At 43.4% G+C, this 23713-nt stretch overlaps 1 protein-coding gene across 1 annotated transcript in view; it reads left to right on the top strand.

Annotated features, from left to right (window-relative positions):
* LOC124803352 (cuticle protein 21-like) overlaps positions 1-23713 on the top strand; it is a 132195-nt gene that overhangs the window by 3213 nt on the left and 105269 nt on the right. The window contains exons 2-4 of the mRNA XM_047264538.1: positions 2708-2822; positions 5735-6022; positions 8897-9095. Coding sequence (XP_047120494.1) covers positions 2708-2822; positions 5735-6022; positions 8897-9095 — 602 coding nt within the window. The remainder of the gene's footprint in view (positions 1-2707; positions 2823-5734; positions 6023-8896; positions 9096-23713) is intronic.

Genomic DNA, 23713 nt, shown 5'->3' with positions numbered 1-23713 from the left:
GCATCATGTCTCTTCGCAATATTGCTCACAAATATTCAAACAATGTGATGGACACTACTGGTTTGACACTAGTATACTTTCCCTTCGCGTGTAACGTATCAAGCTATGCAGACTGTGAGCTGTTTTCAAAATATTAAGTATCAGCATCGCATGTGGATACGCACAGATAACATTCTCATTTCGAATCGAAGTATCAGGGAGGTAGCGATTTTTTTCTGTAGTTAGGGTTATTTTCGAAAGTGTAGTTACCTTTATCACAGATTAAAATATTCTGAGTATGGAAAACGTGTTCGTGTTATACGGCAAAGCAGTTGATCGTAATTGCTATTTCACTGTGTACAGCTCGGTTATTAGCTCACAGAACCTGTGTAGATGCGCTTGTCGAGTAGTCGAGTAGTTCAGATCTTAACAGAACGAATTCTACTTTTTCATTAGAGTTAAATGCGTTGCATATATATATATATATATATATATATATATATATATATATATATATATATATATATGTGTGTGTGTGTGTGTGTGTGTATATGTGTGTGTCAAATTGAACTTGTGTGCTGGATAGGATACGTAATTTTGTTTTCCTCTGTGAGTATGTTCTAAGCCCCAAGGCAGACTGACTGAAAGCCATAACTTAGCACAGGCTTGATATGCAAAGATCAGTCAGTGACTAATGCCTTCTGATTTTTAATCTTATTTTACAAGAAGAGCAAATGTCATATACATAGGGTAACACCTACAGCATTCACGATAAATTTGTTATTTTTCAGTATTATTACGATCTCTGTGCACAGATTTATTCCACCTTGTATACCTCTCCGATTAAAATTGTGATCCTGCTTACTCAGCGACTGACACAGACAATTTTTCAAGATCACTGCATATTACAAGTAATGCTCCCAATGAGCTTCTTTGAGTGGGACGAACAGATGGAAGACTGATGCTGCAGTGGTGGGTGGTTCGGTCAACATGTTAAGATGCTGTATAAAGTCTATGAAGTCGTTGCCCTTCATCTTCCGTACAGCGATGAACCCATAGTGTAAAGTTGCTCACGTCCACCGTAGCATCTCCACATACTTTTTTGAGGCTTTATGATTACGACTGGGTTTAATGCAGAAAGAAATTAAACGGCTGAATGGTGTGTTGAACATAAGGCAATGTCGGCCAGTTTATAAACAATTACAGTGCCGGCATCTCTCGATGGTCGACTCTGTTACTGAAGTAGGAGGTTTTCGGAGAGCGCAGAATTCGCGATTAATACGTTATCAACTTAATGTTGGAGAAAGAAATAAGATGCATAACCGTCTGAGTTGCCCTTGTACATTCCTTTCTAAATGCCGGCCGCAATGGCCGTGCGGTTCTAGGCGCTACAGTCTGGAACCGCGAGACCGCTACGGTCGCAGGTTCGAATCCTGCCTCGGGCATGCATGTGTGTGATGTCCTTAGGTTAGTTAGGTTCAAGTAGTTCTAAGTTCTAGGGGACTGATGTCCTCCGAAGTTGAGTCCCATAGTGCTCAGAGCCATTTGAACCATTTGCACCTTTCGAAACACTCCGACCCTCTACCACGATAATATGGTCACGTAGGAGTGCTTGGGTAGCACTCTGTCCATCAAATGGAGGTGACAAAGTTCAATTTTTTGTTATTGTAAATGAATCGATTGCAAAACCAATCTGTCAAAGGTAAAGGCTTCGATCTCACATACATCACTTTCACTGTAAGGGATGCTAATTCCTCGCCAGATCGATTATGCCTTCCTTGCAGTGTTGTGAAGAAGCGTCTGTGCAGTTTTAGAGGAATCGGGAAACCCCCATAGGAAGCTCTCTCTGACGATCTGCTAAGCGAGCAACGACAGTGGAGATAGTACTACAATGCTAGCGAAAGCCTACGTGCAGGTTCCCATCCGGCGAACTGTTTTGACCTGTAAAAAGTGAACGAATTTCTCCAAGCATCTAATGAAACTGAAGTTTATAAAGAAGAGATTATTTCCGCGAATGAATAATAATTCGTGTCGGATCGCACGGCAGTAATGAAGATTTGTAGCAGAATAAAGATGTTGCTGAATAGGGGCATGCTAACATCTTATTGTCGAATCATCAACCGATCAATATTTCTATCCTGTTATCTAAAATTATGTTATCTAAAATTCACAGTGGTTCGCTTGCGCACCTTTCTGGACTGCGACACTGGAGGATTCAGGGAAGCAGAAGCTTAATCAGAACATTTGACTTTTTTCCTGAATGAGCCTCTATTTGTTCAATATTGTGTATGATATAGTGAAACAGCTAAATTCACTAGTAGATCGGTACTTGAATCAGAAACACTGTATTTAATGCTTAGAAGAGATTAAATCTGTAAGTCACGTCTTACGACTATGGTTACAACTCAGTAGATCAAAACATTTCCTTGGTAGACAAGAATACAGATTTCATTAAAAAAAAATGAAGTAACGACTTCCCCGGACTTCTTTCCAGGGGTGCTCCTAAACAATCTAGTTTATTCTCGACTAAAACCGGTGCGCCGCCTGAGGCACTGTCTGGCTAATGTGCCGCAGGGTCATGCAGTGATTGGAGCCTATGGGGGGTGCTTGTGCGCCCACAACGTCGCAGACAGCGCTTGTGCTGGACTCGAAACACCACGTATAGACGACAGTGACGAGTGAGAGCTGTGCGTTGTTCACATAGTGATAGAAGCTGTGTTTCCCACAGGCGGCGCTGCTGTGCGTGTGTGCGGCTGTGGGCGTGGCCAGCGCGGGCTTCCTCGGCTCCCCGGCCGTCTCCTACTCGGCGGCTCCCGCTGTCCACACGACCCCGGCGCTTCCAGGTAAGGCAGCAGCACTCGCCTGCAAGCTCCACAATTCATACAACGAAGTTTTTTTTGTAATTTATTGATTAATGTTTCACTGAAAGTAATACATACGTTTACATATCAGATGAATATAACAGTTGCTATTTAACCGTATTAAGATTGTCTTGGTACATTCGAAGTTTGATAGGCATCTTTGTTTGATTACACACAAAATTTTTATTTACGAGTATAAACAACTAAAGATGCCTATCGAATTTTTAGTCTACCAAAATAATCGTTATACAATCAAATAATATTTCTTATATTAATCTGATGTCAGTGCATATGTGTCATAAAATGGAAACCACAGTGAAAATCGACATGTTTTATCTGCAACGGATAGCAACATCTTCCAGCTAACCTACTGCACAGTCACAGTGCCGTCATTTGTCTTACCGTAGTTCAACTTTCCATTATCCTCGTCGTAGAAGGTAGCCGCCTGTGCTATCCGCAAATTGTCTATGCTACTTGTTGTTTGTACCGGCGTCTTCGTAGCCAGCCGTTCATGAGGTTGGAGATGAAAATCAAAGAGAGCCAAGTCCGTGCTGTGAGGTGGGTGATCAAACACTTCCCATCGAAAACGCCGCAGGAGCGTCTTCGTTACCTCTGCAGCGTGCTGTCGAGATTCGTCATGAAGAAGGAAATGCATGACAGTCACGTTATATGGGCTGCTTGAAGCCAGGCGAAATAATTCATCAGGCGTCATACTTGGTGGGAGGCACTGTTTCTAGGCATTCTTACGCGCTCAGTGTGCTCTCAGAACTGAAAAGAGTGAAGTGATGCGATCGACTAACATACTAGAGGCATTGTCCAACACATCTGCGCAAAGCTTCATCGGATTTTCACTGTGGTTTGTGTTTTGTGACTGATAGGACATTGATAAATGAATGGGGCCCCTATTGTGAACAGTAAAACATTAGAAACGGAGGTAATGGGTCGAGAACTGTCGAGAATGTCGAAACTAGTCAGTAATGAAAATATTATATCCAACTCCGAAGGAAACAAATGGTTCAAATGGCTCGGAGCACTATGGGACTTAACATCTATGGTCATCAGTCCCCTAGAACTTAGAACTATTTAAACCTAACTAACCTAAGGACATCACACAACACCCAGCCATCACGAGGCAGAGAAAATCCCTGACCCCGCCGGGAATCGAACCCGGGAAGCGAGAACGCTACCGCACGACCACGAGATGCGGGCCCGAAGGAAACCTTAATTAATATATTTCAAATATATTGAGTTTCTTTTCCCAAGTCCGACACAACATTCGAATTAAGTAGCGTTTACTTTTGCAGTTCACTTCGTCTTCTTTCTTTTATTTCGATTTCGGTCATCTATTGCATCTATTGAGTACGTGAAGTAACTTCGTATGATTTTTGTCTTCTTTCACTGGTTCCTTTCCTCTCTCGCCTGTCTACACACTGATATGGTAACTGAACTTTCCGGGCAAACCCCCAAACTCCATAACTTTTTTTAGGAAAGTTGGCGTGTCTAGAATTTCTTCTTTCGTAACTAATTTTTTGCTACTCCCTGTTTGATATACCTGGATCAGTTCATTTCTGTTCTTGGGTTTTTGTCGAAATGGTCGAATATTTTTTTAGTCATTCTTTCCCAGTTTCTTCGAACAAAATGACCATAAAATGATAGTTTCATTTTCCCGAGTGAATGAGATTTACTGAAATATCTTCCTTTCCTTTTTCTGCGCTTCTACTGGTTCTCCCTTTTTTTTCTGAGGATTAAACGTTCCACTTCATAAAGTGAGTGTTGTTCTTGTTGTTTAGTATTCTATATTTGTCTTTACTGAGAGTGTTTTACATTATAAGTATCCTTCGTTAATCGATAAGCCATTTACATTTTTATGGGATCTATTTTTTTATCTTGTTTATCTAGAGCGTTTGGGTGAATTATTTCCCCATCACTCATTTTTAGCCACTCGGCTTGTAGTAACATATCTTGTGCGTGGGAATTTTACGAGCTTTTTTAATGTTCGTTATGAATTTTGATTTTTCGAAAGAAATTTGTAATGCAGTCCTGCTCGCCTTCTCTTTCAAAAAGTTTATTTAGTCAGCTCCTGTAATTATGGTTTCGCCTCGGGAGCGCTTACAACGGCTTTATGAAAGCCTTCACCTGCGAATCAGAACGTGCATCAAGATGACAGACACGGTAAATACTAATGAGCGGGCCTCATACTGCCAAGTTATTTTCAAACTACGTTCGATTCTATAATGACTGAAATAACATCACATGCCCTCTCAACCCATGCAGTAGCAATATGTTTCCTCCTCCCTTTTTGACTGCATCACTACTTTCGTCAGACGGTGTACAAAGTGCACAATTATAGGAAGATACGTCTCGGTCTCATCTTCCTCCTTCCTTGTAATAATTATTACTTATTTGTACTTGATGACAAAAATTTCCGACTTTTGCTGCTTTGTGGCATTAAAAAACTTAAGGGTGAAAGATGAAGATTTGTGCCAGACACGGATTCGAGTTTTGATTTCTTACTTTACGTGAGGGGTCCCTTCCACCGTTTCGTCTGTCTGAGGACGTCTCCCGTCTGATCCAAATTTCCATATGGCGCACACTACAGCATAGTGTCTCTTTCCATTATTCCTCTTCTCTCGCAATCCTACTAAACTCCCTCGAGAGGTCGGACATTATTGTGCAATTGCGTTGAGAAATTCTTACGCTGTCAGGCGCTGATATTATAAGGTGAGGTATTTATTCTTTCGGACATGCATATGCGAAAGAACAGACACCATAGCTACATAATAGTTATTTTTGTGGCCTACTGATCAGCGGGCACTGCGGCAGTAACAACAAGTCTAATGTACGACCGGCAAGCGCAGTGAGTAGTCTGGCGTAACGGCACCCATTGCCGACAGGAGCGCTGGCGTCGGCCAGGGCTGACGCAGACTACGACCCGAACCCGCAGTACAGCTTCAGCTACAGCGTGAGCGACGCGCTGACGGGCGACGCCAAGCAGCAGCAGGAGAGCCGCAGCGGCGACGCCGTGCAGGGCAGCTACAGCGTCGTCGAGCCGGACGGCGCCGTCCGCACCGTGCAGTACTCGGCCGCGCCCGGCGCCGGCTTCAACGCCGTCGTCTCCCGCTCCGACGGCGCACCACCGCCTCCCGCGCCCGCCAGGGTCGCCGCGCCCGCGCCCTTGCCTGGTGAGTACCACTCCGGTGTAGTCGTAGTAGCTGAGATGTACTGTCACCTAATGAACGAAGTCGTATCTTAGATAATATCGAACCAGTGAAGTTAAAGTATTCTGCGTTGTTAGACCGCTTCATATTTCTTCTAAGCGATCAACGTTTCTACCACTCTGCTGGAACCGTCTTCAGGATTTTGTTGTGTCCACAATAGATTGAGCACTGAATGTACACTTAATCTATAGTGGACACAACAAGATCCTGAAGATGATCCCAGCAGAGGGGTCGGAGCGTCTACCGTTTAGAAGAAATATGATGCTGTCTAACAGCCTAGAATATTTTAACTTCAGTAACAACGGCCACAAAAGCCTGCAGACTGTTTGACTGGGTTAAAGAATTTCTAGAAAAGCTTTTAAAATGAACTTCCGATGTACACTAACAGAGTGCTGGAGGACCATTACTGCCCAGTGTAGATGAACAGGGTGGTCAGAAACAGTCTGAAAATCTTTTAATGGTGTTTCGGAATAGGCTACACTGAGAAATAACTGTTAAGAAAAAATTCTTTATGTTGTGCCGTTTACGAATTAATTGTCACTGCATTTAGCCATGTGAGAAAAGGAGCTCATTGTTTCTTCATAAGCCGGTCCTTGAATGTATAGGAAATACTGGCAGCTAGGTATCCACACAAGGAAGCAAGAAAAATGAGAACCATGTCGACTGTGAAGACGCAAACTCGGGATCACAAAAGAAGTGAGAAACAATAATTTTTGAGTATCGTAGGATCTTTATCCATAACATGACGAACCGAACCTCCATCCATGGTGAACAGTCCTAGTTACCACGCGGAACAGCAACAAACGAATCCTTAGGATAGAACATTTGTGTGGCTAAATCCGTGCGGCAGAGTGCCTGTCCTGCCCCTGGCGGGATGCTGGTGAACCTATAGCTGTGCAATGAGCAGCAGGTATCGCTACTAACGTACACACTGCTCACCTGTCGATATCAACCCCTTTTTCAAATGGATTCATAGTGATTTTTGGCGCTAGATTCATGGTTCTAAATGAGATCAATTCGGTGGCGCCGGCTGCGGTGGCCGTGCGGTTCTGGCGCCGCAGTCCGGAACCGCGGGACTGCTACGGTCGCAGGTTCGAATCCTGCCTCGGGCATGGATGTGTGTGATGTCCTTAGGTTAGTTAGGTTTAAGTAGTTCTAAGTTCTAGGGGACTAATGAACTAAGATGTTAGGTCCCATAGTGCTCAGAGCCATTTGAATTCGGTGGCGTTTCACTCTTCAAAGCATAGTTACTAGTTTCAGAGTAAATACAGTGTTTGGAACTAAAGACTTATCTGTTTTGAACATGAAACCAATTTCTGTTTTATCAAATTTCCGGTATAACACCTCTGCAAATAATAAATCTCAGCCGGCCGGGGTGGCCGAGCGGTTGTTGGCGCTACAGTCTGGAACCGCGTGACCGCTACGGTCCCAGGTTCGAATCCTGCCTCGGGCATGGATGTGTGTGATGTCTTTAAGTTAGTTGGGTTTAAGTAGTTCTAAGTTCTAGAGGACTGATGACCTCAGAAGTTAAGTCCCATAGTGCTCAGAGCCATTTAACCCATTTAACCCAATAAGTCTGAAGGAAAGGAATATATGTCATTTAACGACGATTTTTTTCAGAATTTAGTACAGTGAAAAAAAAATTAAGCTAACTTAAAAGATTCAGGAAATCTATAAGGTCAATAGTTTACGCTTAGATGAATCACACTGCAGTCCTTAAAATTAGGAAAGGGCAGTACACCAGATAGTGTAATGGAGGTAGAGGGAGAAATTGGACCTTCACTGGTAGTGTTTCGCCGTCCCTGCTCCGGTTTGTAGTGGCGTTATTCAGCGCCTTTTTATTAGATTCGTTGTGTTTGCTGAGAGTTTCGGTGGTTACTTCGTATTAGATTAAATATATAAAGGATGTTCAAATGAAAAGATACGAAACGTTGTAACAGCCAATCCAGATGAATTTTGTATATGCTTCTTTGGGATAAAGTATTGAGATATCTAGGCAAGTGGCTGTAGTGTCGTCACCTACATCAATAAAAATCAATGCTATGCCTTCAGCAGTGAAGGCCTTTTACGACGTCAGAGATCCGATACTCATTGAAATGCTATATCAAGGAAGAACCATTAACAGTTACGTGTGCTGTGGGGTACTCCGTAGTCTACTCAAGACCATCGGGAGCAGACGGTCTGGGCTGCTCGCGGAGGGGTGATTCTGTTTCACGATAACGCGCGTCCATTCGTCTCCGTGGTCATACAAAGTGTAATGGCCAAGTTCAAGCGCAGACTGCTTGAGCCTTACAGCCTGGACATGTCGCCCTGCGACTACGAAGTGTCTGGACCGCTAAAATAACATAGGAAGGGGAAACGCTTCAACTCGACGACGACAAACTGAAGGATACATTGGAGGACGGCTCCCGTCACAGCCATAGGAATTCTGGGAACAGGAAATCCTTCGACTTGTGAAAACGTTGAGATAGTTATGCTGAAGCCTCTGGGAATTACTTTTTAACAAAGACATCACTTATACCCATGGTTCTATTTCGTACTGTTTCTTTTGAACGCCCCTCATAGGTCTATCCCTTGCTATGCCTTGATCACATGCTACTTTATTAAAACTGATAATCAGTTTCGAATTTGCAGCCACGATCGTAATTAAAAGTTACAGAGCAACACATAGCGTAGGCAGCATTGATGATGGCTGGAAGTCTGAAACTTAACTTGCGATCAACATATACATTTGTATAACCTAATATGGTAGAGAGGCCGTCTGTGTCGTGAGGAGGTGAAAACGTACTCATACAGCGCCTTTGTCTTACATCCGCCGTGCTTGTTGTGGTGTTGCAGGCCGCCTGGTGCCGCTCCCCGCCGCCCTGCCGCGTTTGGCGCCTCTGCCGCCCCCAGCCGCCCCCGCCGCTGTCATCGTCAAGGCTCCCGCAGTGATCGCCGCCCCCGCTAAGATAGCGCTGGCGTCCCCAGCCGCTCTGCACGGCGCGCCACTCAAGAGCTCGCACACCGCCGTCACCACTTCACACGCCAGCTACCAGTACTGAGGAGCACCGTCCCGTCTTGTCTGTACATATCTTCGTAGTGGCCAATCACTTGTCACCTATTGTGCAAACTATTTAAAAACTCAAATAAAAACTACGAGTTCCACTTAATGTATGTATCAGTTTCTTGTAGTAAAACTAAACAGTAACCAATTTGCTTCCGGCCTAATTAAAATATCACACAAAAGCTACTATGGTAACTTAAGTTCAGCGCTATTCGATGTGGATAATGTGACTTCTCTACGTTGACAACAAACTACAAAGTGCCTCTGAAATGTCTGTGCGAACAGGAGCGCTACTCCAAAGAGTACCAGAGACAGTTACACGTAAATATTACAATTACTGATGTATTAAGTCTTCAACTTTGCTGCCGCCGTTTTGCAATAAATGGCAACAGCGGCAAGTGGTGGTGCAGGTGGTGGTGCAGCTCGTAAGTGTCATACAGAAGCTTAGGCATTTGTAAACATAACGCCATCAAAATATTAGTCGATTTATGATTGCGTCATAAAGTTATTCTCGACTGAATATATTAACCTACGAGCCCATTTCCCGTCATTTCCGGTACGTTTTTAGTTTCTGCTTTAACATCAAGAAATCTGCGGCTGGGTGAGACATACGGTGAGACCACTATTACTGAAAGAACGTGCAGAAAATGGTTTTAACTTTTCAAGAACTGTGATTTTGACGTCGAAGACTGGATGGTGGAGGAAGAGAGAAGACTGTCGAAGCTGCAGAAATCGACAGACAGTAACAGGGGATAGTTATCTAAAGTGTGCGTTGCGTATGAGCCGAGCACTGAGAGACAAACGAAGACATACAGCCATTGAAATGTAAAGGTCATTTTACAGCATGATAATGCTCGACGCCTAGCCATAATAATGCTCAACTTACTTAGAAAAGTAGAAATGGGAAGTCCTACCTGACACGTCGTATTCTCCAGATATTGGTCCCTCTGACTACCACCTCGTTCGATCAATTGCACACGGCCTGGATGACCAACACTTCCAGTCATACGAGCATGTGTAAAATTGGATCAATTTACAGATCTCCACAAAAGAAGCCCAGTTCTTACGCCGCGGGATCGGTATTCTGCCCGAAAGATGGGACAAAGTAGTTGCCAGTGACAACAAATACTTTGAATCGTAACGATTTTGCACGTTTCTTACGATAATGTCTCGAACATCGAGAAAAAACAGTGGAAGCTAAGTTGTAGACCTAATTATTACAAATTATGCCAAAAACACTGATTTATTCACTAACACAGATACCCAACATCCATGTGATCGTTGCACAGATTGTCCTAGCCTGTACCAGGTCTCTTTCAAGGATGAAGTCCAAATCGGAGAAATCTCCTTCCCGACTTATTCTCATCCATTGCTACGTCTTGTCGCTGGGCTGTTCATATCACGTCGGAATTGCCATCGGCGAGTGTGGCGATTCCTGCAACGAACGGACCGATGCTCCTCTGCCAGTGAGCTGTGACGGAACCGCTAAGCACGATGGAACTGGAATTGTCCGTGGGGGCACCGACCGCTGCTTGTATCCTGGTCTGCCCAGCGATGTGAAACTGTGCATTACTTGTTCCACGTGATTACTGACGTGCAGAATACATCCCCTACGTCTTCGTTGTAGGCCGCTCGAATTGCTAGCATTCTAATTCCGCCAAGCGAATAGGCTATCACGTACAACTTGCCTTGCTAGAGGGAAGGCTAGCTTGCACTGGAGTTGCGAAGAGGTGGCTCACAATCACAATAGGTACGCAATTAAATTAGGAAAATTTGTGGAAATTTGTGGTAAGTTACTATGGGACCAAACTGCTGAGGTCTCGGTTCCTAGGCTTACACACTACTTAATCTAACTTAAACTAACGTATGCTAAGGACAACACATACACCCATGCCCGAGGGAGGACTCGAACCTCCGACGGGGGGAGCCGCGAGAACCGTGACAAGACGCCCCGGACCTCGCGGCTACCCTCGCGGTAATTAAATTACACACAACACAAAGTTGTGCTACAAAGCCTTCTCAATTCAGAATAGTAATGTAACAGTAATGAGTTATCTTGGCGCCAGTTGTCACCTGTCCGAGCAGAGAAGTAACTAGCAACCAGCAGTCAATAATAACAAGAAGCAACATGTGAACAGCTTGACCTACAAAATCCTTGCGCTTGCCTCCCATATCGATGAAAGGCTCCGCTGCGTCCGCCTCCATAGCGCAGAGGTAGCGTCACAGCCTACCATGCAAGGGGGCCCAGGTTCGATTCCCGGAAGGGGAGTGGGTGTTGTGTCACTTTCATCGTCATTGACACGCAAGTCGCCGAAGTGGCGTCAACTAAAAAGACTTACAATACGGCAGCCGAACCCATAAGGGGATATCCCAGCCAGTAAATGCCATCCGATCATATTTTTTCACTCTGCTGCATTGTCACTGCAAGCAATCCCGTCTCATCGAAGTTTATTTGATGGATTCCACACCGCAGACGTAGTGGGGCTCGTCTTGTCGCCTTCCCCTGTTGCCACTAAAGCACGCTAACAGCACGGCTTCGTGGGTAAGCGCTTTGTGTAGCGGTTCACCTTTGGCACACGACTCCCCGTCTCAACGTCGTGCGTCACATAGCAACACAGGTGGCGGTATCCGTCATAGCCTCCAGTTCCGTATTGTTGCCTCGCAGGTTCTCGGGAGACGAAGTCTGTGCAGCACTATTGACGGGCGCAGCTAAATACATTAGAAGTGAAAAGTTGCTAAACATATTTCACGTTAATCCGTAATCTCTTCATCGCTGACACATTCAGTATTCTCCATAAACTGTTTTGAATAACCTAGTGTTTCTGTGCTTCTAATGCCGTTCCGCTCTGCTTTTTAATTTAGCGCCAATTTAATTATTCCTAGACACAGTAAGAGAGATTCTTCTAAATTCTCCCTTGTTTCCGGAAATATCTTTCGTAGGCCTCTTTTTACACGTATTCTTTCTAGTAGTTCTTCGTTTCGTACTCCATCAGTCTACACAATTTTTAACATTCTTCGACAGCATGGAGTTTCAAATGTTTCCAGTTCCCTCTTGCCTTGTTTTCCAATGATTTACGCACCACTCCCGTACAATATTGGGCTCGATATGTTTACTTTCAAGTACTTCTCTCTCATTTCCAAGTCAATATCTTGTATCAGTGCAGCTTTCTTCACCGAAGCCAATCTACTTCTGAAAAAAATTAGAAGGAAGGAAGTAAGAGTAACGTCCCATCGACATCGAGGTCATCAGAGACGGAACTCAAGCTTGGGTTTTAGGAGATATGGGGAAGGAAATGGACCGTCCCTTAAGCGGAAAAAACAAATCAGAATGGTTATACGTGGATTTCAACCTTCTTGCTTCTGATGCGAGTCCTTTGCGCTAAAAGAAAGAGAAATTATTTAGCGGTGTGGAAGGTGGTGAAATAAGAGTGCCCACTGTCGTAGGTCGGATAGTAACGTTTTAAAAGAAGAAGAATTTGATTAATTGCTGTGGGTGTCTTACTTCAAGTTTGATTCTTCTGATAATTTATTTTCCTTAAACAAGTTTTCTTTTGTTAGTTTTACTGAGTAATCTTATTCTCTAAATATGAGGACCATCATGTCTTCTGTTACTGTGTCGTGCCCCATCTTGACTATAAGAAAGTCCTTATTCTCATTTATGTTAAACATCTCATCTTTGATTTGTTTGTATTTAAGTAACATTCTGTGCTAAGAGTTCTACCCATTCCATTCAACAGATCTTAAAGTTTTCTTTACATTTGACCGGAGGAGCTATATCACCTGCGAACTTTAGCACTAGTATCTAATGCTCTTTACTCCTTTCAGTTTATTCATTACTTCTTCGACTTTCAAGTAGAACAATACGGGTGATGAGCTGCAAACCTATCTAAATTTTCTTAATCTCACAACAACCAAGCCAATGAATCACTTGATAAATAAGTCACTGTTCGTAGTACAACCTAGATAAATAATAGGTGTGAGTACATATAGCATAGCATTTTGACTGGAGGTTGAAATGAAACCACACGTTATTACTCTTACACTCAATTATTTCTTCCTCATTCTTTCCTTTCTGTCTCCTTCACATGTTACTGTTAACCTTATCTATCCTCGAAATGATACGCAGGTATTCCAAGCTATTCACACTACTGTATCCCTTCATATGTATCAAACTACTTCCTTCAAACCAATTTCTGAAATATTCCATTTACAAAGTAGGTGTCTGAGGATAAATTGACTTATACAGTGGAGGAATAGTTAACACTCAGCGATAAGACGGGAATGAACACTCGAAGCAAAATAGGCTAGCTGGCTCTAAAATGCATACCTTAAGAGTTATGAGTAATTCACCTACGACATTCTGAACCAAATCTCTTCTACTACAAGATAGCTTCTTTCTATATCTTGGTATGGATCAAAACAAGAAAAAATGTACAGTAAACAGTATGCATTAGGAGCTATGAGCACTTTTTCATCTTCGCTACTGCGATAGAGATCACATTATTTGTAACGTTTTTCAAAGCACCATCTACAGCTAACAAGTGGTTCCATTTATTTCGTTAAAATGAAATGTCTATCGTATAGATTTTTTCATCTAGCTGCATTTACGAATTTGAATTTCACCTACATACAACACAAAATGAAATGTCGCTCTTCTGGATTAGCATTTTCGATGAGTGCTTCTTTCATATCTTCTTCATTAATAACACTCCCATCTCGGTCCCATCTAAGGTAGTAATACTCTAAGGTGCAGATTCAAGAGTGAAAACAGCACTAAAAGCCCTTTCAGTTTCTCTGAAAGCCCAGAATTGAAAACTACTGCTTAGTATAACCTGGGAAATATGAGCTGAAACATTATGATCGCTACCAAATACATAGTACAGTGTGTTGTGGGAACATGGCACAATGAGGAAAATGTAGTGAGGATAGTGTACAGGGTGCAATAGGTGCATATACAGTTATTTCTATTGGTGATTGAGGACGGTGTATTGAACAAAATTACATCAGTATTTACGTCATTTGCAGGCTAGTAATCATATCTATTCAAAGCCGTATATTTTTAGGTTGGTTAGTACCTGGAAGTATATGTGACAGGAGCAAACTATTAACGAATATTTTCCCCTGAGAAGCAGCTCAGGTGTTGAAGCATGAACGAGTGGACAAAAACGGTTAGTTTATACTGACAGGCGCCACTTTCTGGTGCTGTTACGACCATGCAGAAAACATCAGGTAGTGAAGTTTGTGACATGTTTGTGACAGGACTGTTCAGTGCAGAGAAAAAACAACCAGCACACTGATACATTCGATAAACAAATCTATCCTCATTTATACCCGTTATACCCTGTTTAACTGGTGCAGAGCCAAATAGAAAATCATTCTAGTGACGATATGGCGAAATCAACTGATGTAAGCGATTTCGACAAGGCTCAGATTTTTACGAACCGGTACGTGGGTTGTTCATGTGCTACTTTCGTGGACATAAATGTAATCAATTAAACGAATTTTTGCTTGCACTCCTCAAAAATATACGTGGGGTGAGCGCTGCAAAGAATCTACATTTTTCCGGTTACACAGTATAACAAAATACAGGGTGATTCAAAAAGAATACCACAACTTTAAAAATGTGTATTTAATGAAAGAAACATAATATAACCTTCTGTTGTACATCATTACAAAGAGTATTTAAAAAGGTTTTTTTTCACTCAAAAACAAGTTCAGAGATGTTCAATATGGCCCCCTCCAGACACTCGAGCAATATCAACCCCACACTCCAACTCGTTCCACACTCTCTGTAGCATATCAGGCGTAACAGTTTGGATAGCTGCTGTTATTTCTCGTTTCAAATCATCAATGGTGGCTGGGAGAGGTGGCCGAAACACCATATCCTTAACATACCCCCATAAGAAAAAAATCGCGAACAAATGCTTGCTGGATGCGTGCTACATTTTCATCACTCGTTCTCGGCCGTCCAGAACTTTTCCCTTTGCACAAACACCCGTACTCTGTAAACTGTTTATACCAACGTTTAATACACCACCTATCAGGAGGTTTAACACCATACTTTGTTCGAAATGCACGCTGAACAACTGTCGTCGATTCACTTCTGCCGTACTCAATAACACAAAAAGCTTTCTGTTGAGCGGTCGCCATCTTAGCATCAACTGACGCTGACGCCTAGTCAACAGCGCCTCAAGCGAACAAATGTACAACTAAATGAAACTTTATAGCTCCCCTAATTCGCCGACAGATAGTGCTTAGCTCTGCCTTTTGTCGTTGCAGAGTTTTAAATTCCTAAAGTTGTATTCTTTTTGAATCACCCTGTATATCGACAGATTTAGAGGAATCCGCAGCTCGTGGTCTAATGGCTAGCCTTGCTGCCTCTGGATCATGGGGTCCCGGGTACGATTCCTTGCCGGGTTTTGGATTTTCTCCACCCGGGCAATGGGTGTTTGTGGTGTCCTCATCAGTTCAACGTTATTCGTGAAAGTAGCTAGACTGGGCTGTGGAAAGATTTAGACTGTGTACGGGCACAATTGAGCGACCCACAAACCAAACATTAACAGACTTAGAGAAGTTGTAGACGTGAAAGTAGCTAGACTGGGCTGTGGAAAGATTTAGACTGTGTACGGGCACAATTGAGCGACCCACAAACCAAACATTAACAGACTTAGAGAAGTTGTAGACGTGAAAGTAGCTAGACTGGGCTGTGGAAAGATTTAGACTGTGTACGGGCACAATTGAGCGACCCACAAACCAAACATTAACAGACTTAGAGAAGTTGTAGACGTGAAAGTAGCTAGACTGGGCTGTGGAAAGATTTAGACTGTGTACGGGCACAATTGAGCGACCCACAAACCAAACATTAACAGACTTAGAGAAGTTGTAGACGTGAAAGTAGCTAGACTGGGCTGTGGAAAGATTTAGACTGTGTACGGGCACAATTGAGCGACCCACAAACCAAACATTAACAGACTTAGAGAAGTTGTAGACGTGAAAGTAGCTAGACTGGGCTGTGGAAAGATTTAGACTGTGTACGGGCACAATTGAGCGACCCACAAACCAAACATTAACAGACTTAGAGAAGTTGTAGACGTGAAAGTAGCTAGACTGGGCTGTGGAAAGATTTAGACTGTGTACGGGCACAATTGAGCGACCCACAAACCAAACATTAACAGACTTAGAGAAGTTGTAGACGTGAAAGTAGCTAGACTGGGCTGTGGAAAGATTTAGACTGTGTACGGGCACAATTGAGCGACCCACAAACCAAACATTAACAGACTTAGAGAAGTTGTAGACGTGAAAGTAGCTAGACTGGGCTGTGGAAAGATTTAGACTGTGTACGGGCACAATTGAGCGACCCACAAACCAAACATTAACAGACTTAGAGAAGTTGTAGACGTGAAAGTAGCTAGACTGGGCTGTGGAAAGATTTAGACTGTGTACGGGCACAATTGAGCGACCCACAAACCAAACATTAACAGACTTAGAGAAGTTGTAGACGTGAAAGTAGCTAGACTGGGCTGTGGAAAGATTTAGACTGTGTACGGGCACAATTGAGCGACCCACAAACCAAACATTAACAGACTTAGAGAAGTTGTAGACGTGAAAGTAGCTAGACTGGGCTGTGGAAAGATTTAGACTGTGTACGGGCACAATTGAGCGACCCACAAACCAAACATTAACAGACTTAGAGAAGTTGTAGACGTGAAAGTAGCTAGACTGGGCTGTGGAAAGATTTAGACTGTGTACGGGCACAATTGAGCGACCCACAAACCAAACATTAACAGACTTAGAGAAGTTGTAGACGTGAAAGTAGCTAGACTGGGCTGTGGAAAGATTTAGACTGTGTACGGGCACAATTGAGCGACCCACAAACCAAACATTAACAGACTTAGAGAAGTTGTAGACGTGAAAGTAGCTAGACTGGGCTGTGGAAAGATTTAGACTGTGTACGGGCACAATTGAGCGACCCACAAACCAAACATTAACAGACTTAGAGAAGTTGTAGACGTGAAAGTAGCTAGACTGGGCTGTGGAAAGATTTAGACTGTGTACGGGCACAATTGAGCGACCCACAAACCAAACATTAACAGACTTAGAGAAGTTGTAGACGTGAAAGTAGCTAGACTGGGCTGTGGAAAGATTTAGACTGTGTACGGGCACAATTGAGCGACCCACAAACCAAACATTAACAGACTTAGAGAAGTTGTAGACGTGAAAGTAGCTAGACTGGGCTGTGGAAAGATTTAGACTGTGTACGGGCACAATTGAGCGACCCACAAACGAAACATTAACAGACTTAGAGAAGTTGTAGACGTGAAAGTAGCTAGACTGGGCTGTGGAAAGATTTAGACTGTGTACGGGCACAATTGAGCGACCCACAAACCAAACATTAACAGACTTAGAGAAGTTGTAGACGTGAAAGTAGCTAGACTGGGCTGTGGAAAGATTTAGACTGTGTACGGGCACAATTGAGCGACCCACAAACCAAACATTAACAGACTTAGAGAAGTTGTAGACGTGAAAGTAGCTAGACTGGGCTGTGGAAAGATTTAGACTGTGTACGGGCACAATTGAGCGACCCACAAACCAAACATTAACAGACTTAGAGAAGTTGTAGACGTGAAAGTAGCTAGACTGGGCTGTGGAAAGATTTAGACTGTGTACGGGCACAATTGAGCGACCCACAAACCAAACATTAACAGACTTAGAGAAGTTGTAGACGTGAAAGTAGCTAGACTGGGCTGTGGAAAGATTTAGACTGTGTACGGGCACAATTGAGCGACCCACAAACCAAACATTAACAGACTTAGAGAAGTTGTAGACGTGAAAGTAGCTAGACTGGGCTGTGGAAAGATTTAGACTGTGTACGGGCACAATTGAGCGACCCACAAACCAAACATTAACAGACTTAGAGAAGTTGTAGACGTGAAAGTAGCTAGACTGGGCTGTGGAAAGATTTAGACTGTGTACGGGCACAATTGAGCGACCCACAAACCAAACATTAACAGACTTAGAGAAGTTGTAGACGTGAAAGTAGCTAGACTGGGCTGTGGAAAGATTTAGACTGTGTACGGGCACAATTGAGCGACCCACAAACCAAACATTAACAGACTTAGAGAAGTTGTAGACGTGAAAGTAGCTAGACTGGGCTGTGGAAAGATTTAGACTGTGTACGGGCACAATTGAGCGACCCACAAACCAAACATTAACAGACTTAGAGAAGTTGTAGACGTGAAAGTAGCTAGACTGGGCTGTGGAAAGATTTAGACTGTGTACGGGCACAATTGAGCGACCCACAAACCAAACATTAACAGACTTAGAGAAGTTGTAGACGTGAAAGTAGCTAGACTGGGCTGTGGAAAGATTTAGACTGTGTACGGGCACAATTGAGCGACCCACAAACCAAACATTAACAGACTTAGAGAAGTTGTAGACGTGAAAGTAGCTAGACTGGGCTGTGGAAAGATTTAGACTGTGTACGGGCACAATTGAGCGACCCACAAACCAAACATTAACAGACTTAGAGAAGTTGTAGACGTGAAAGTAGCTAGACTGGGCTGTGGAAAGATTTAGACTGTGTACGGGCACAATTGAGCGACCCACAAACCAAACATTAACAGACTTAGAGAAGTTGTAGACGTGAAAGTAGCTAGACTGGGCTGTGGAAAGATTTAGACTGTGTACGGGCACAATTGAGCGACCCACAAACCAAACATTAACAGACTTAGAGAAGTTGTAGACGTGAAAGTAGCTAGACTGGGCTGTGGAAAGATTTAGACTGTGTACGGGCACAATTGAGCGACCCACAAACCAAACATTAACAGACTTAGAGAAGTTGTAGACGTGAAAGTAGCTAGACTGGGCTGTGGAAAGATTTAGACTGTGTACGGGCACAATTGAGCGACCCACAAACCAAACATTAACAGACTTAGAGAAGTTGTAGACGTGAAAGTAGCTAGACTGGGCTGTGGAAAGATTTAGACTGTGTACGGGCACAATTGAGCGACCCACAAACCAAACATTAACAGACTTAGAGAAGTTGTAGACGTGAAAGTAGCTAGACTGGGCTGTGGAAAGATTTAGACTGTGTACGGGCACAATTGAGCGACCCACAAACCAAACATTAACAGACTTAGAGAAGTTGTAGACGTGAAAGTAGCTAGACTGGGCTGTGGAAAGATTTAGACTGTGTACGGGCACAATTGAGCGACCCACAAACCAAACATTAACAGACTTAGAGAAGTTGTAGACGTGAAAGTAGCTAGACTGGGCTGTGGAAAGATTTAGACTGTGTACGGGCACAATTGAGCGACCCACAAACCAAACATTAACAGACTTAGAGAAGTTGTAGACGTGAAAGTAGCTAGACTGGGCTGTGGAAAGATTTAGACTGTGTACGGGCACAATTGAGCGACCCACAAACCAAACATTAACAGACTTAGAGAAGTTGTAGACGTGAAAGTAGCTAGACTGGGCTGTGGAAAGATTTAGACTGTGTACGGGCACAATTGAGCGACCCACAAACCAAACATTAACAGACTTAGAGAAGTTGTAGACGTGAAAGTAGCTAGACTGGGCTGTGGAAAGATTTAGACTGTGTACGGGCACAATTGAGCGACCCACAAACCAAACATTAACAGACTTAGAGAAGTTGTAGACGTGAAAGTAGCTAGACTGGGCTGTGGAAAGATTTAGACTGTGTACGGGCACAATTGAGCGACCCACAAACCAAACATTAACAGACTTAGAGAAGTTGTAGACGTGAAAGTAGCTAGACTGGGCTGTGGAAAGATTTAGACTGTGTACGGGCACAATTGAGCGACCCACAAACCAAACATTAACAGACTTAGAGAAGTTGTAGACGTGAAAGTAGCTAGACTGGGCTGTGGAAAGATTTAGACTGTGTACGGGCACAATTGAGCGACCCACAAACCAAACATTAACAGACTTAGAGAAGTTGTAGACGTGAAAGTAGCTAGACTGGGCTGTGGAAAGATTTAGACTGTGTACGGGCACAATTGAGCGACCCACAAACCAAACATTAACAGACTTAGAGAAGTTGTAGACGTGAAAGTAGCTAGACTGGGCTGTGGAAAGATTTAGACTGTGTACGGGCACAATTGAGCGACCCACAAACCAAACATTAACAGACTTAGAGAAGTTGTAGACGTGAAAGTAGCTAGACTGGGCTGTGGAAAGATTTAGACTGTGTACGGGCACAATTGAGCGACCCACAAACCAAACATTAACAGACTTAGAGAAGTTGTAGACGTGAAAGTAGCTAGACTGGGCTGTGGAAAGATTTAGACTGTGTACGGGCACAATTGAGCGACCCACAAACCAAACATTAACAGACTTAGAGAAGTTGTAGACGTGAAAGTAGCTAGACTGGGCTGTGGAAAGATTTAGACTGTGTACGGGCACAATTGAGCGACCCACAAACCAAACATTAACAGACTTAGAGAAGTTGTAGACGTGAAAGTAGCTAGACTGGGCTGTGGAAAGATTTAGACTGTGTACGGGCACAATTGAGCGACCCACAAACCAAACATTAACAGACTTAGAGAAGTTGTAGACGTGAAAGTAGCTAGACTGGGCTGTGGAAAGATTTAGACTGTGTACGGGCACAATTGAGCGACCCACAAACCAAACATTAACAGACTTAGAGAAGTTGTAGACGTGAAAGTAGCTAGACTGGGCTGTGGAAAGATTTAGACTGTGTACGGGCACAATTGAGCGACCCACAAACCAAACATTAACAGACTTAGAGAAGTTGTAGACGTGAAAGTAGCTAGACTGGGCTGTGGAAAGATTTAGACTGTGTACGGGCACAATTGAGCGACCCACAAACCAAACATTAACAGACTTAGAGAAGTTGTAGACGTGAAAGTAGCTAGACTGGGCTGTGGAAAGATTTAGACTGTGTACGGGCACAATTGAGCGACCCACAAACCAAACATTAACAGACTTAGAGAAGTTGTAGACGTGAAAGTAGCTAGACTGGGCTGTGGAAAGATTTAGACTGTGTACGGGCACAATTGAGCGACCCACAAACCAAACATTAACAGACTTAGAGAAGTTGTAGACGTGAAAGTAGCTAGACTGGGCTGTGGAAAGATTTAGACTGTGTACGGGCACAATTGAGCGACCCACAAACCAAACATTAACAGACTTAGAGAAGTTGTAGACGTGAAAGTAGCTAGACTGGGCTGTGGAAAGATTTAGACTGTGTACGGGCACAATTGAGCGACCCACAAACCAAACATTAACAGACTTAGAGAAGTTGTAGACGTGAAAGTAGCTAGACTGGGCTGTGGAAAGATTTAGACTGTGTACGGGCACAATTGAGCGACCCACAAACCAAACATTAACAGACTTAGAGAAGTTGTAGACGTGAAAGTAGCTAGACTGGGCTGTGGAAAGATTTAGACTGTGTACGGGCACAATTGAGCGACCCACAAACCAAACATTAACAGACTTAGAGAAGTTGTAGACGTGAAAGTAGCTAGACTGGGCTGTGGAAAGATTTAGACTGTGTACGGGCACAATTGAGCGACCCACAAACCAAACATTAACAGACTTAGAGAAGTTGTAGACGTGAAAGTAGCTAGACTGGGCTGTGGAAAGATTTAGACTGTGTACGGGCACAATTGAGCGACCCACAAACCAAACATTAACAGACTTAGAGAAGTTGTAGACGTGAAAGTAGCTAGACTGGGCTGTGGAAAGATTTAGACTGTGTACGGGCACAATTGAGCGACCCACAAACCAAACATTAACAGACTTAGAGAAGTTGTAGACGTGAAAGTAGCTAGACTGGGCTGTGGAAAGATTTAGACTGTGTACGGGCACAATTGAGCGACCCACAAACCAAACATTAACAGACTTAGAGAAGTTGTAGACGTGAAAGTAGCTAGACTGGGCTGTGGAAAGATTTAGACTGTGTACGGGCACAATTGAGCGACCCACAAACCAAACATTAACAGACTTAGAGAAGTTGTAGACGTGAAAGTAGCTAGACTGGGCTGTGGAAAGATTTAGACTGTGTACGGGCACAATTGAGCGACCCACAAACCAAACATTAACAGACTTAGAGAAGTTGTAGACGTGAAAGTAGCTAGACTGGGCTGTGGAAAGATTTAGACTGTGTACGGGCACAATTGAGCGACCCACAAACCAAACATTAACAGACTTAGAGAAGTTGTAGACGTGAAAGTAGCTAGACTGGGCTGTGGAAAGATTTAGACTGTGTACGGGCACAATTGAGCGACCCACAAACCAAACATTAACAGACTTAGAGAAGTTGTAGACGTGAAAGTAGCTAGACTGGGCTGTGGAAAGATTTAGACTGTGTACGGGCACAATTGAGCGACCCACAAACCAAACATTAACAGACTTAGAGAAGTTGTAGACGTGAAAGTAGCTAGACTGGGCTGTGGAAAGATTTAGACTGTGTACGGGCACAATTGAGCGACCCACAAACCAAACATTAACAGACTTAGAGAAGTTGTAGACGTGAAAGTAGCTAGACTGGGCTGTGGAAAGATTTAGACTGTGTACGGGCACAATTGAGCGACCCACAAACCAAACATTAACAGACTTAGAGAAGTTGTAGACGTGAAAGTAGCTAGACTGGGCTGTGGAAAGATTTAGACTGTGTACGGGCACAATTGAGCGACCCACAAACCAAACATTAACAGACTTAGAGAAGTTGTAGACGTGAAAGTAGCTAGACTGGGCTGTGGAAAGATTTAGACTGTGTACGGGCACAATTGAGCGACCCACAAACCAAACATTAACAGACTTAGAGAAGTTGTAGACGTGAAAGTAGCTAGACTGGGCTGTGGAAAGATTTAGACTGTGTACGGGCACAATTGAGCGACCCACAAACCAAACATTAACAGACTTAGAGAAGTTGTAGACGTGAAAGTAGCTAGACTGGGCTGTGGAAAGATTTAGACTGTGTACGGGCACAATTGAGCGACCCACAAACCAAACATTAACAGACTTAGAGAAGTTGTAGACGTGAAAGTAGCTAGACTGGGCTGTGGAAAGATTTAGACTGTGTACGGGCACAATTGAGCGACCCACAAACCAAACATTAACAGACTTAGAGAAGTTGTAGACGTGAAAGTAGCTAGACTGGGCTGTGGAAAGATTTAGACTGTGTACGAGCACAATTGAGCGACCCACAAACCAAACATTAACAGACTTAGAGAAGTTGTAGACGTGAAAGTAGCTAGACTGGGCTGTGGAAAGATTTAGACTGTGTACGGGCACAATTGAGCGACCCACAAACCAAACATTAACAGACTTAGAGAAGTTGTAGACGTGAAAGTAGCTAGACTGGGCTGTGGAAAGATTTAGACTGTGTACGGGCACAATTGAGCGACCCACAAACCAAACATTAACAGACTTAGAGAAGTTGTAGACGTGAAAGTAGCTAGACTGGGCTGTGGAAAGATTTAGACTGTGTACGGGCACAATTGAGCGACCCACAAACCAAACATTAACAGACTTAGAGAAGTTGTAGACGTGAAAGTAGCGAGACTGGGCTGTGGAAAGATTTAGACTGTGTACGGGCACAATTGAGCGACCCACAAACC

The sequence above is a fragment of the Schistocerca piceifrons genome, chromosome 6 (assembly GCF_021461385.2).
Source record: "Schistocerca piceifrons isolate TAMUIC-IGC-003096 chromosome 6, iqSchPice1.1, whole genome shotgun sequence".
Taxonomy (NCBI): Eukaryota; Metazoa; Arthropoda; class Insecta; order Orthoptera; family Acrididae; genus Schistocerca; species Schistocerca piceifrons.
This window is presented reverse-complemented; position numbering and strand designations above follow the sequence as displayed.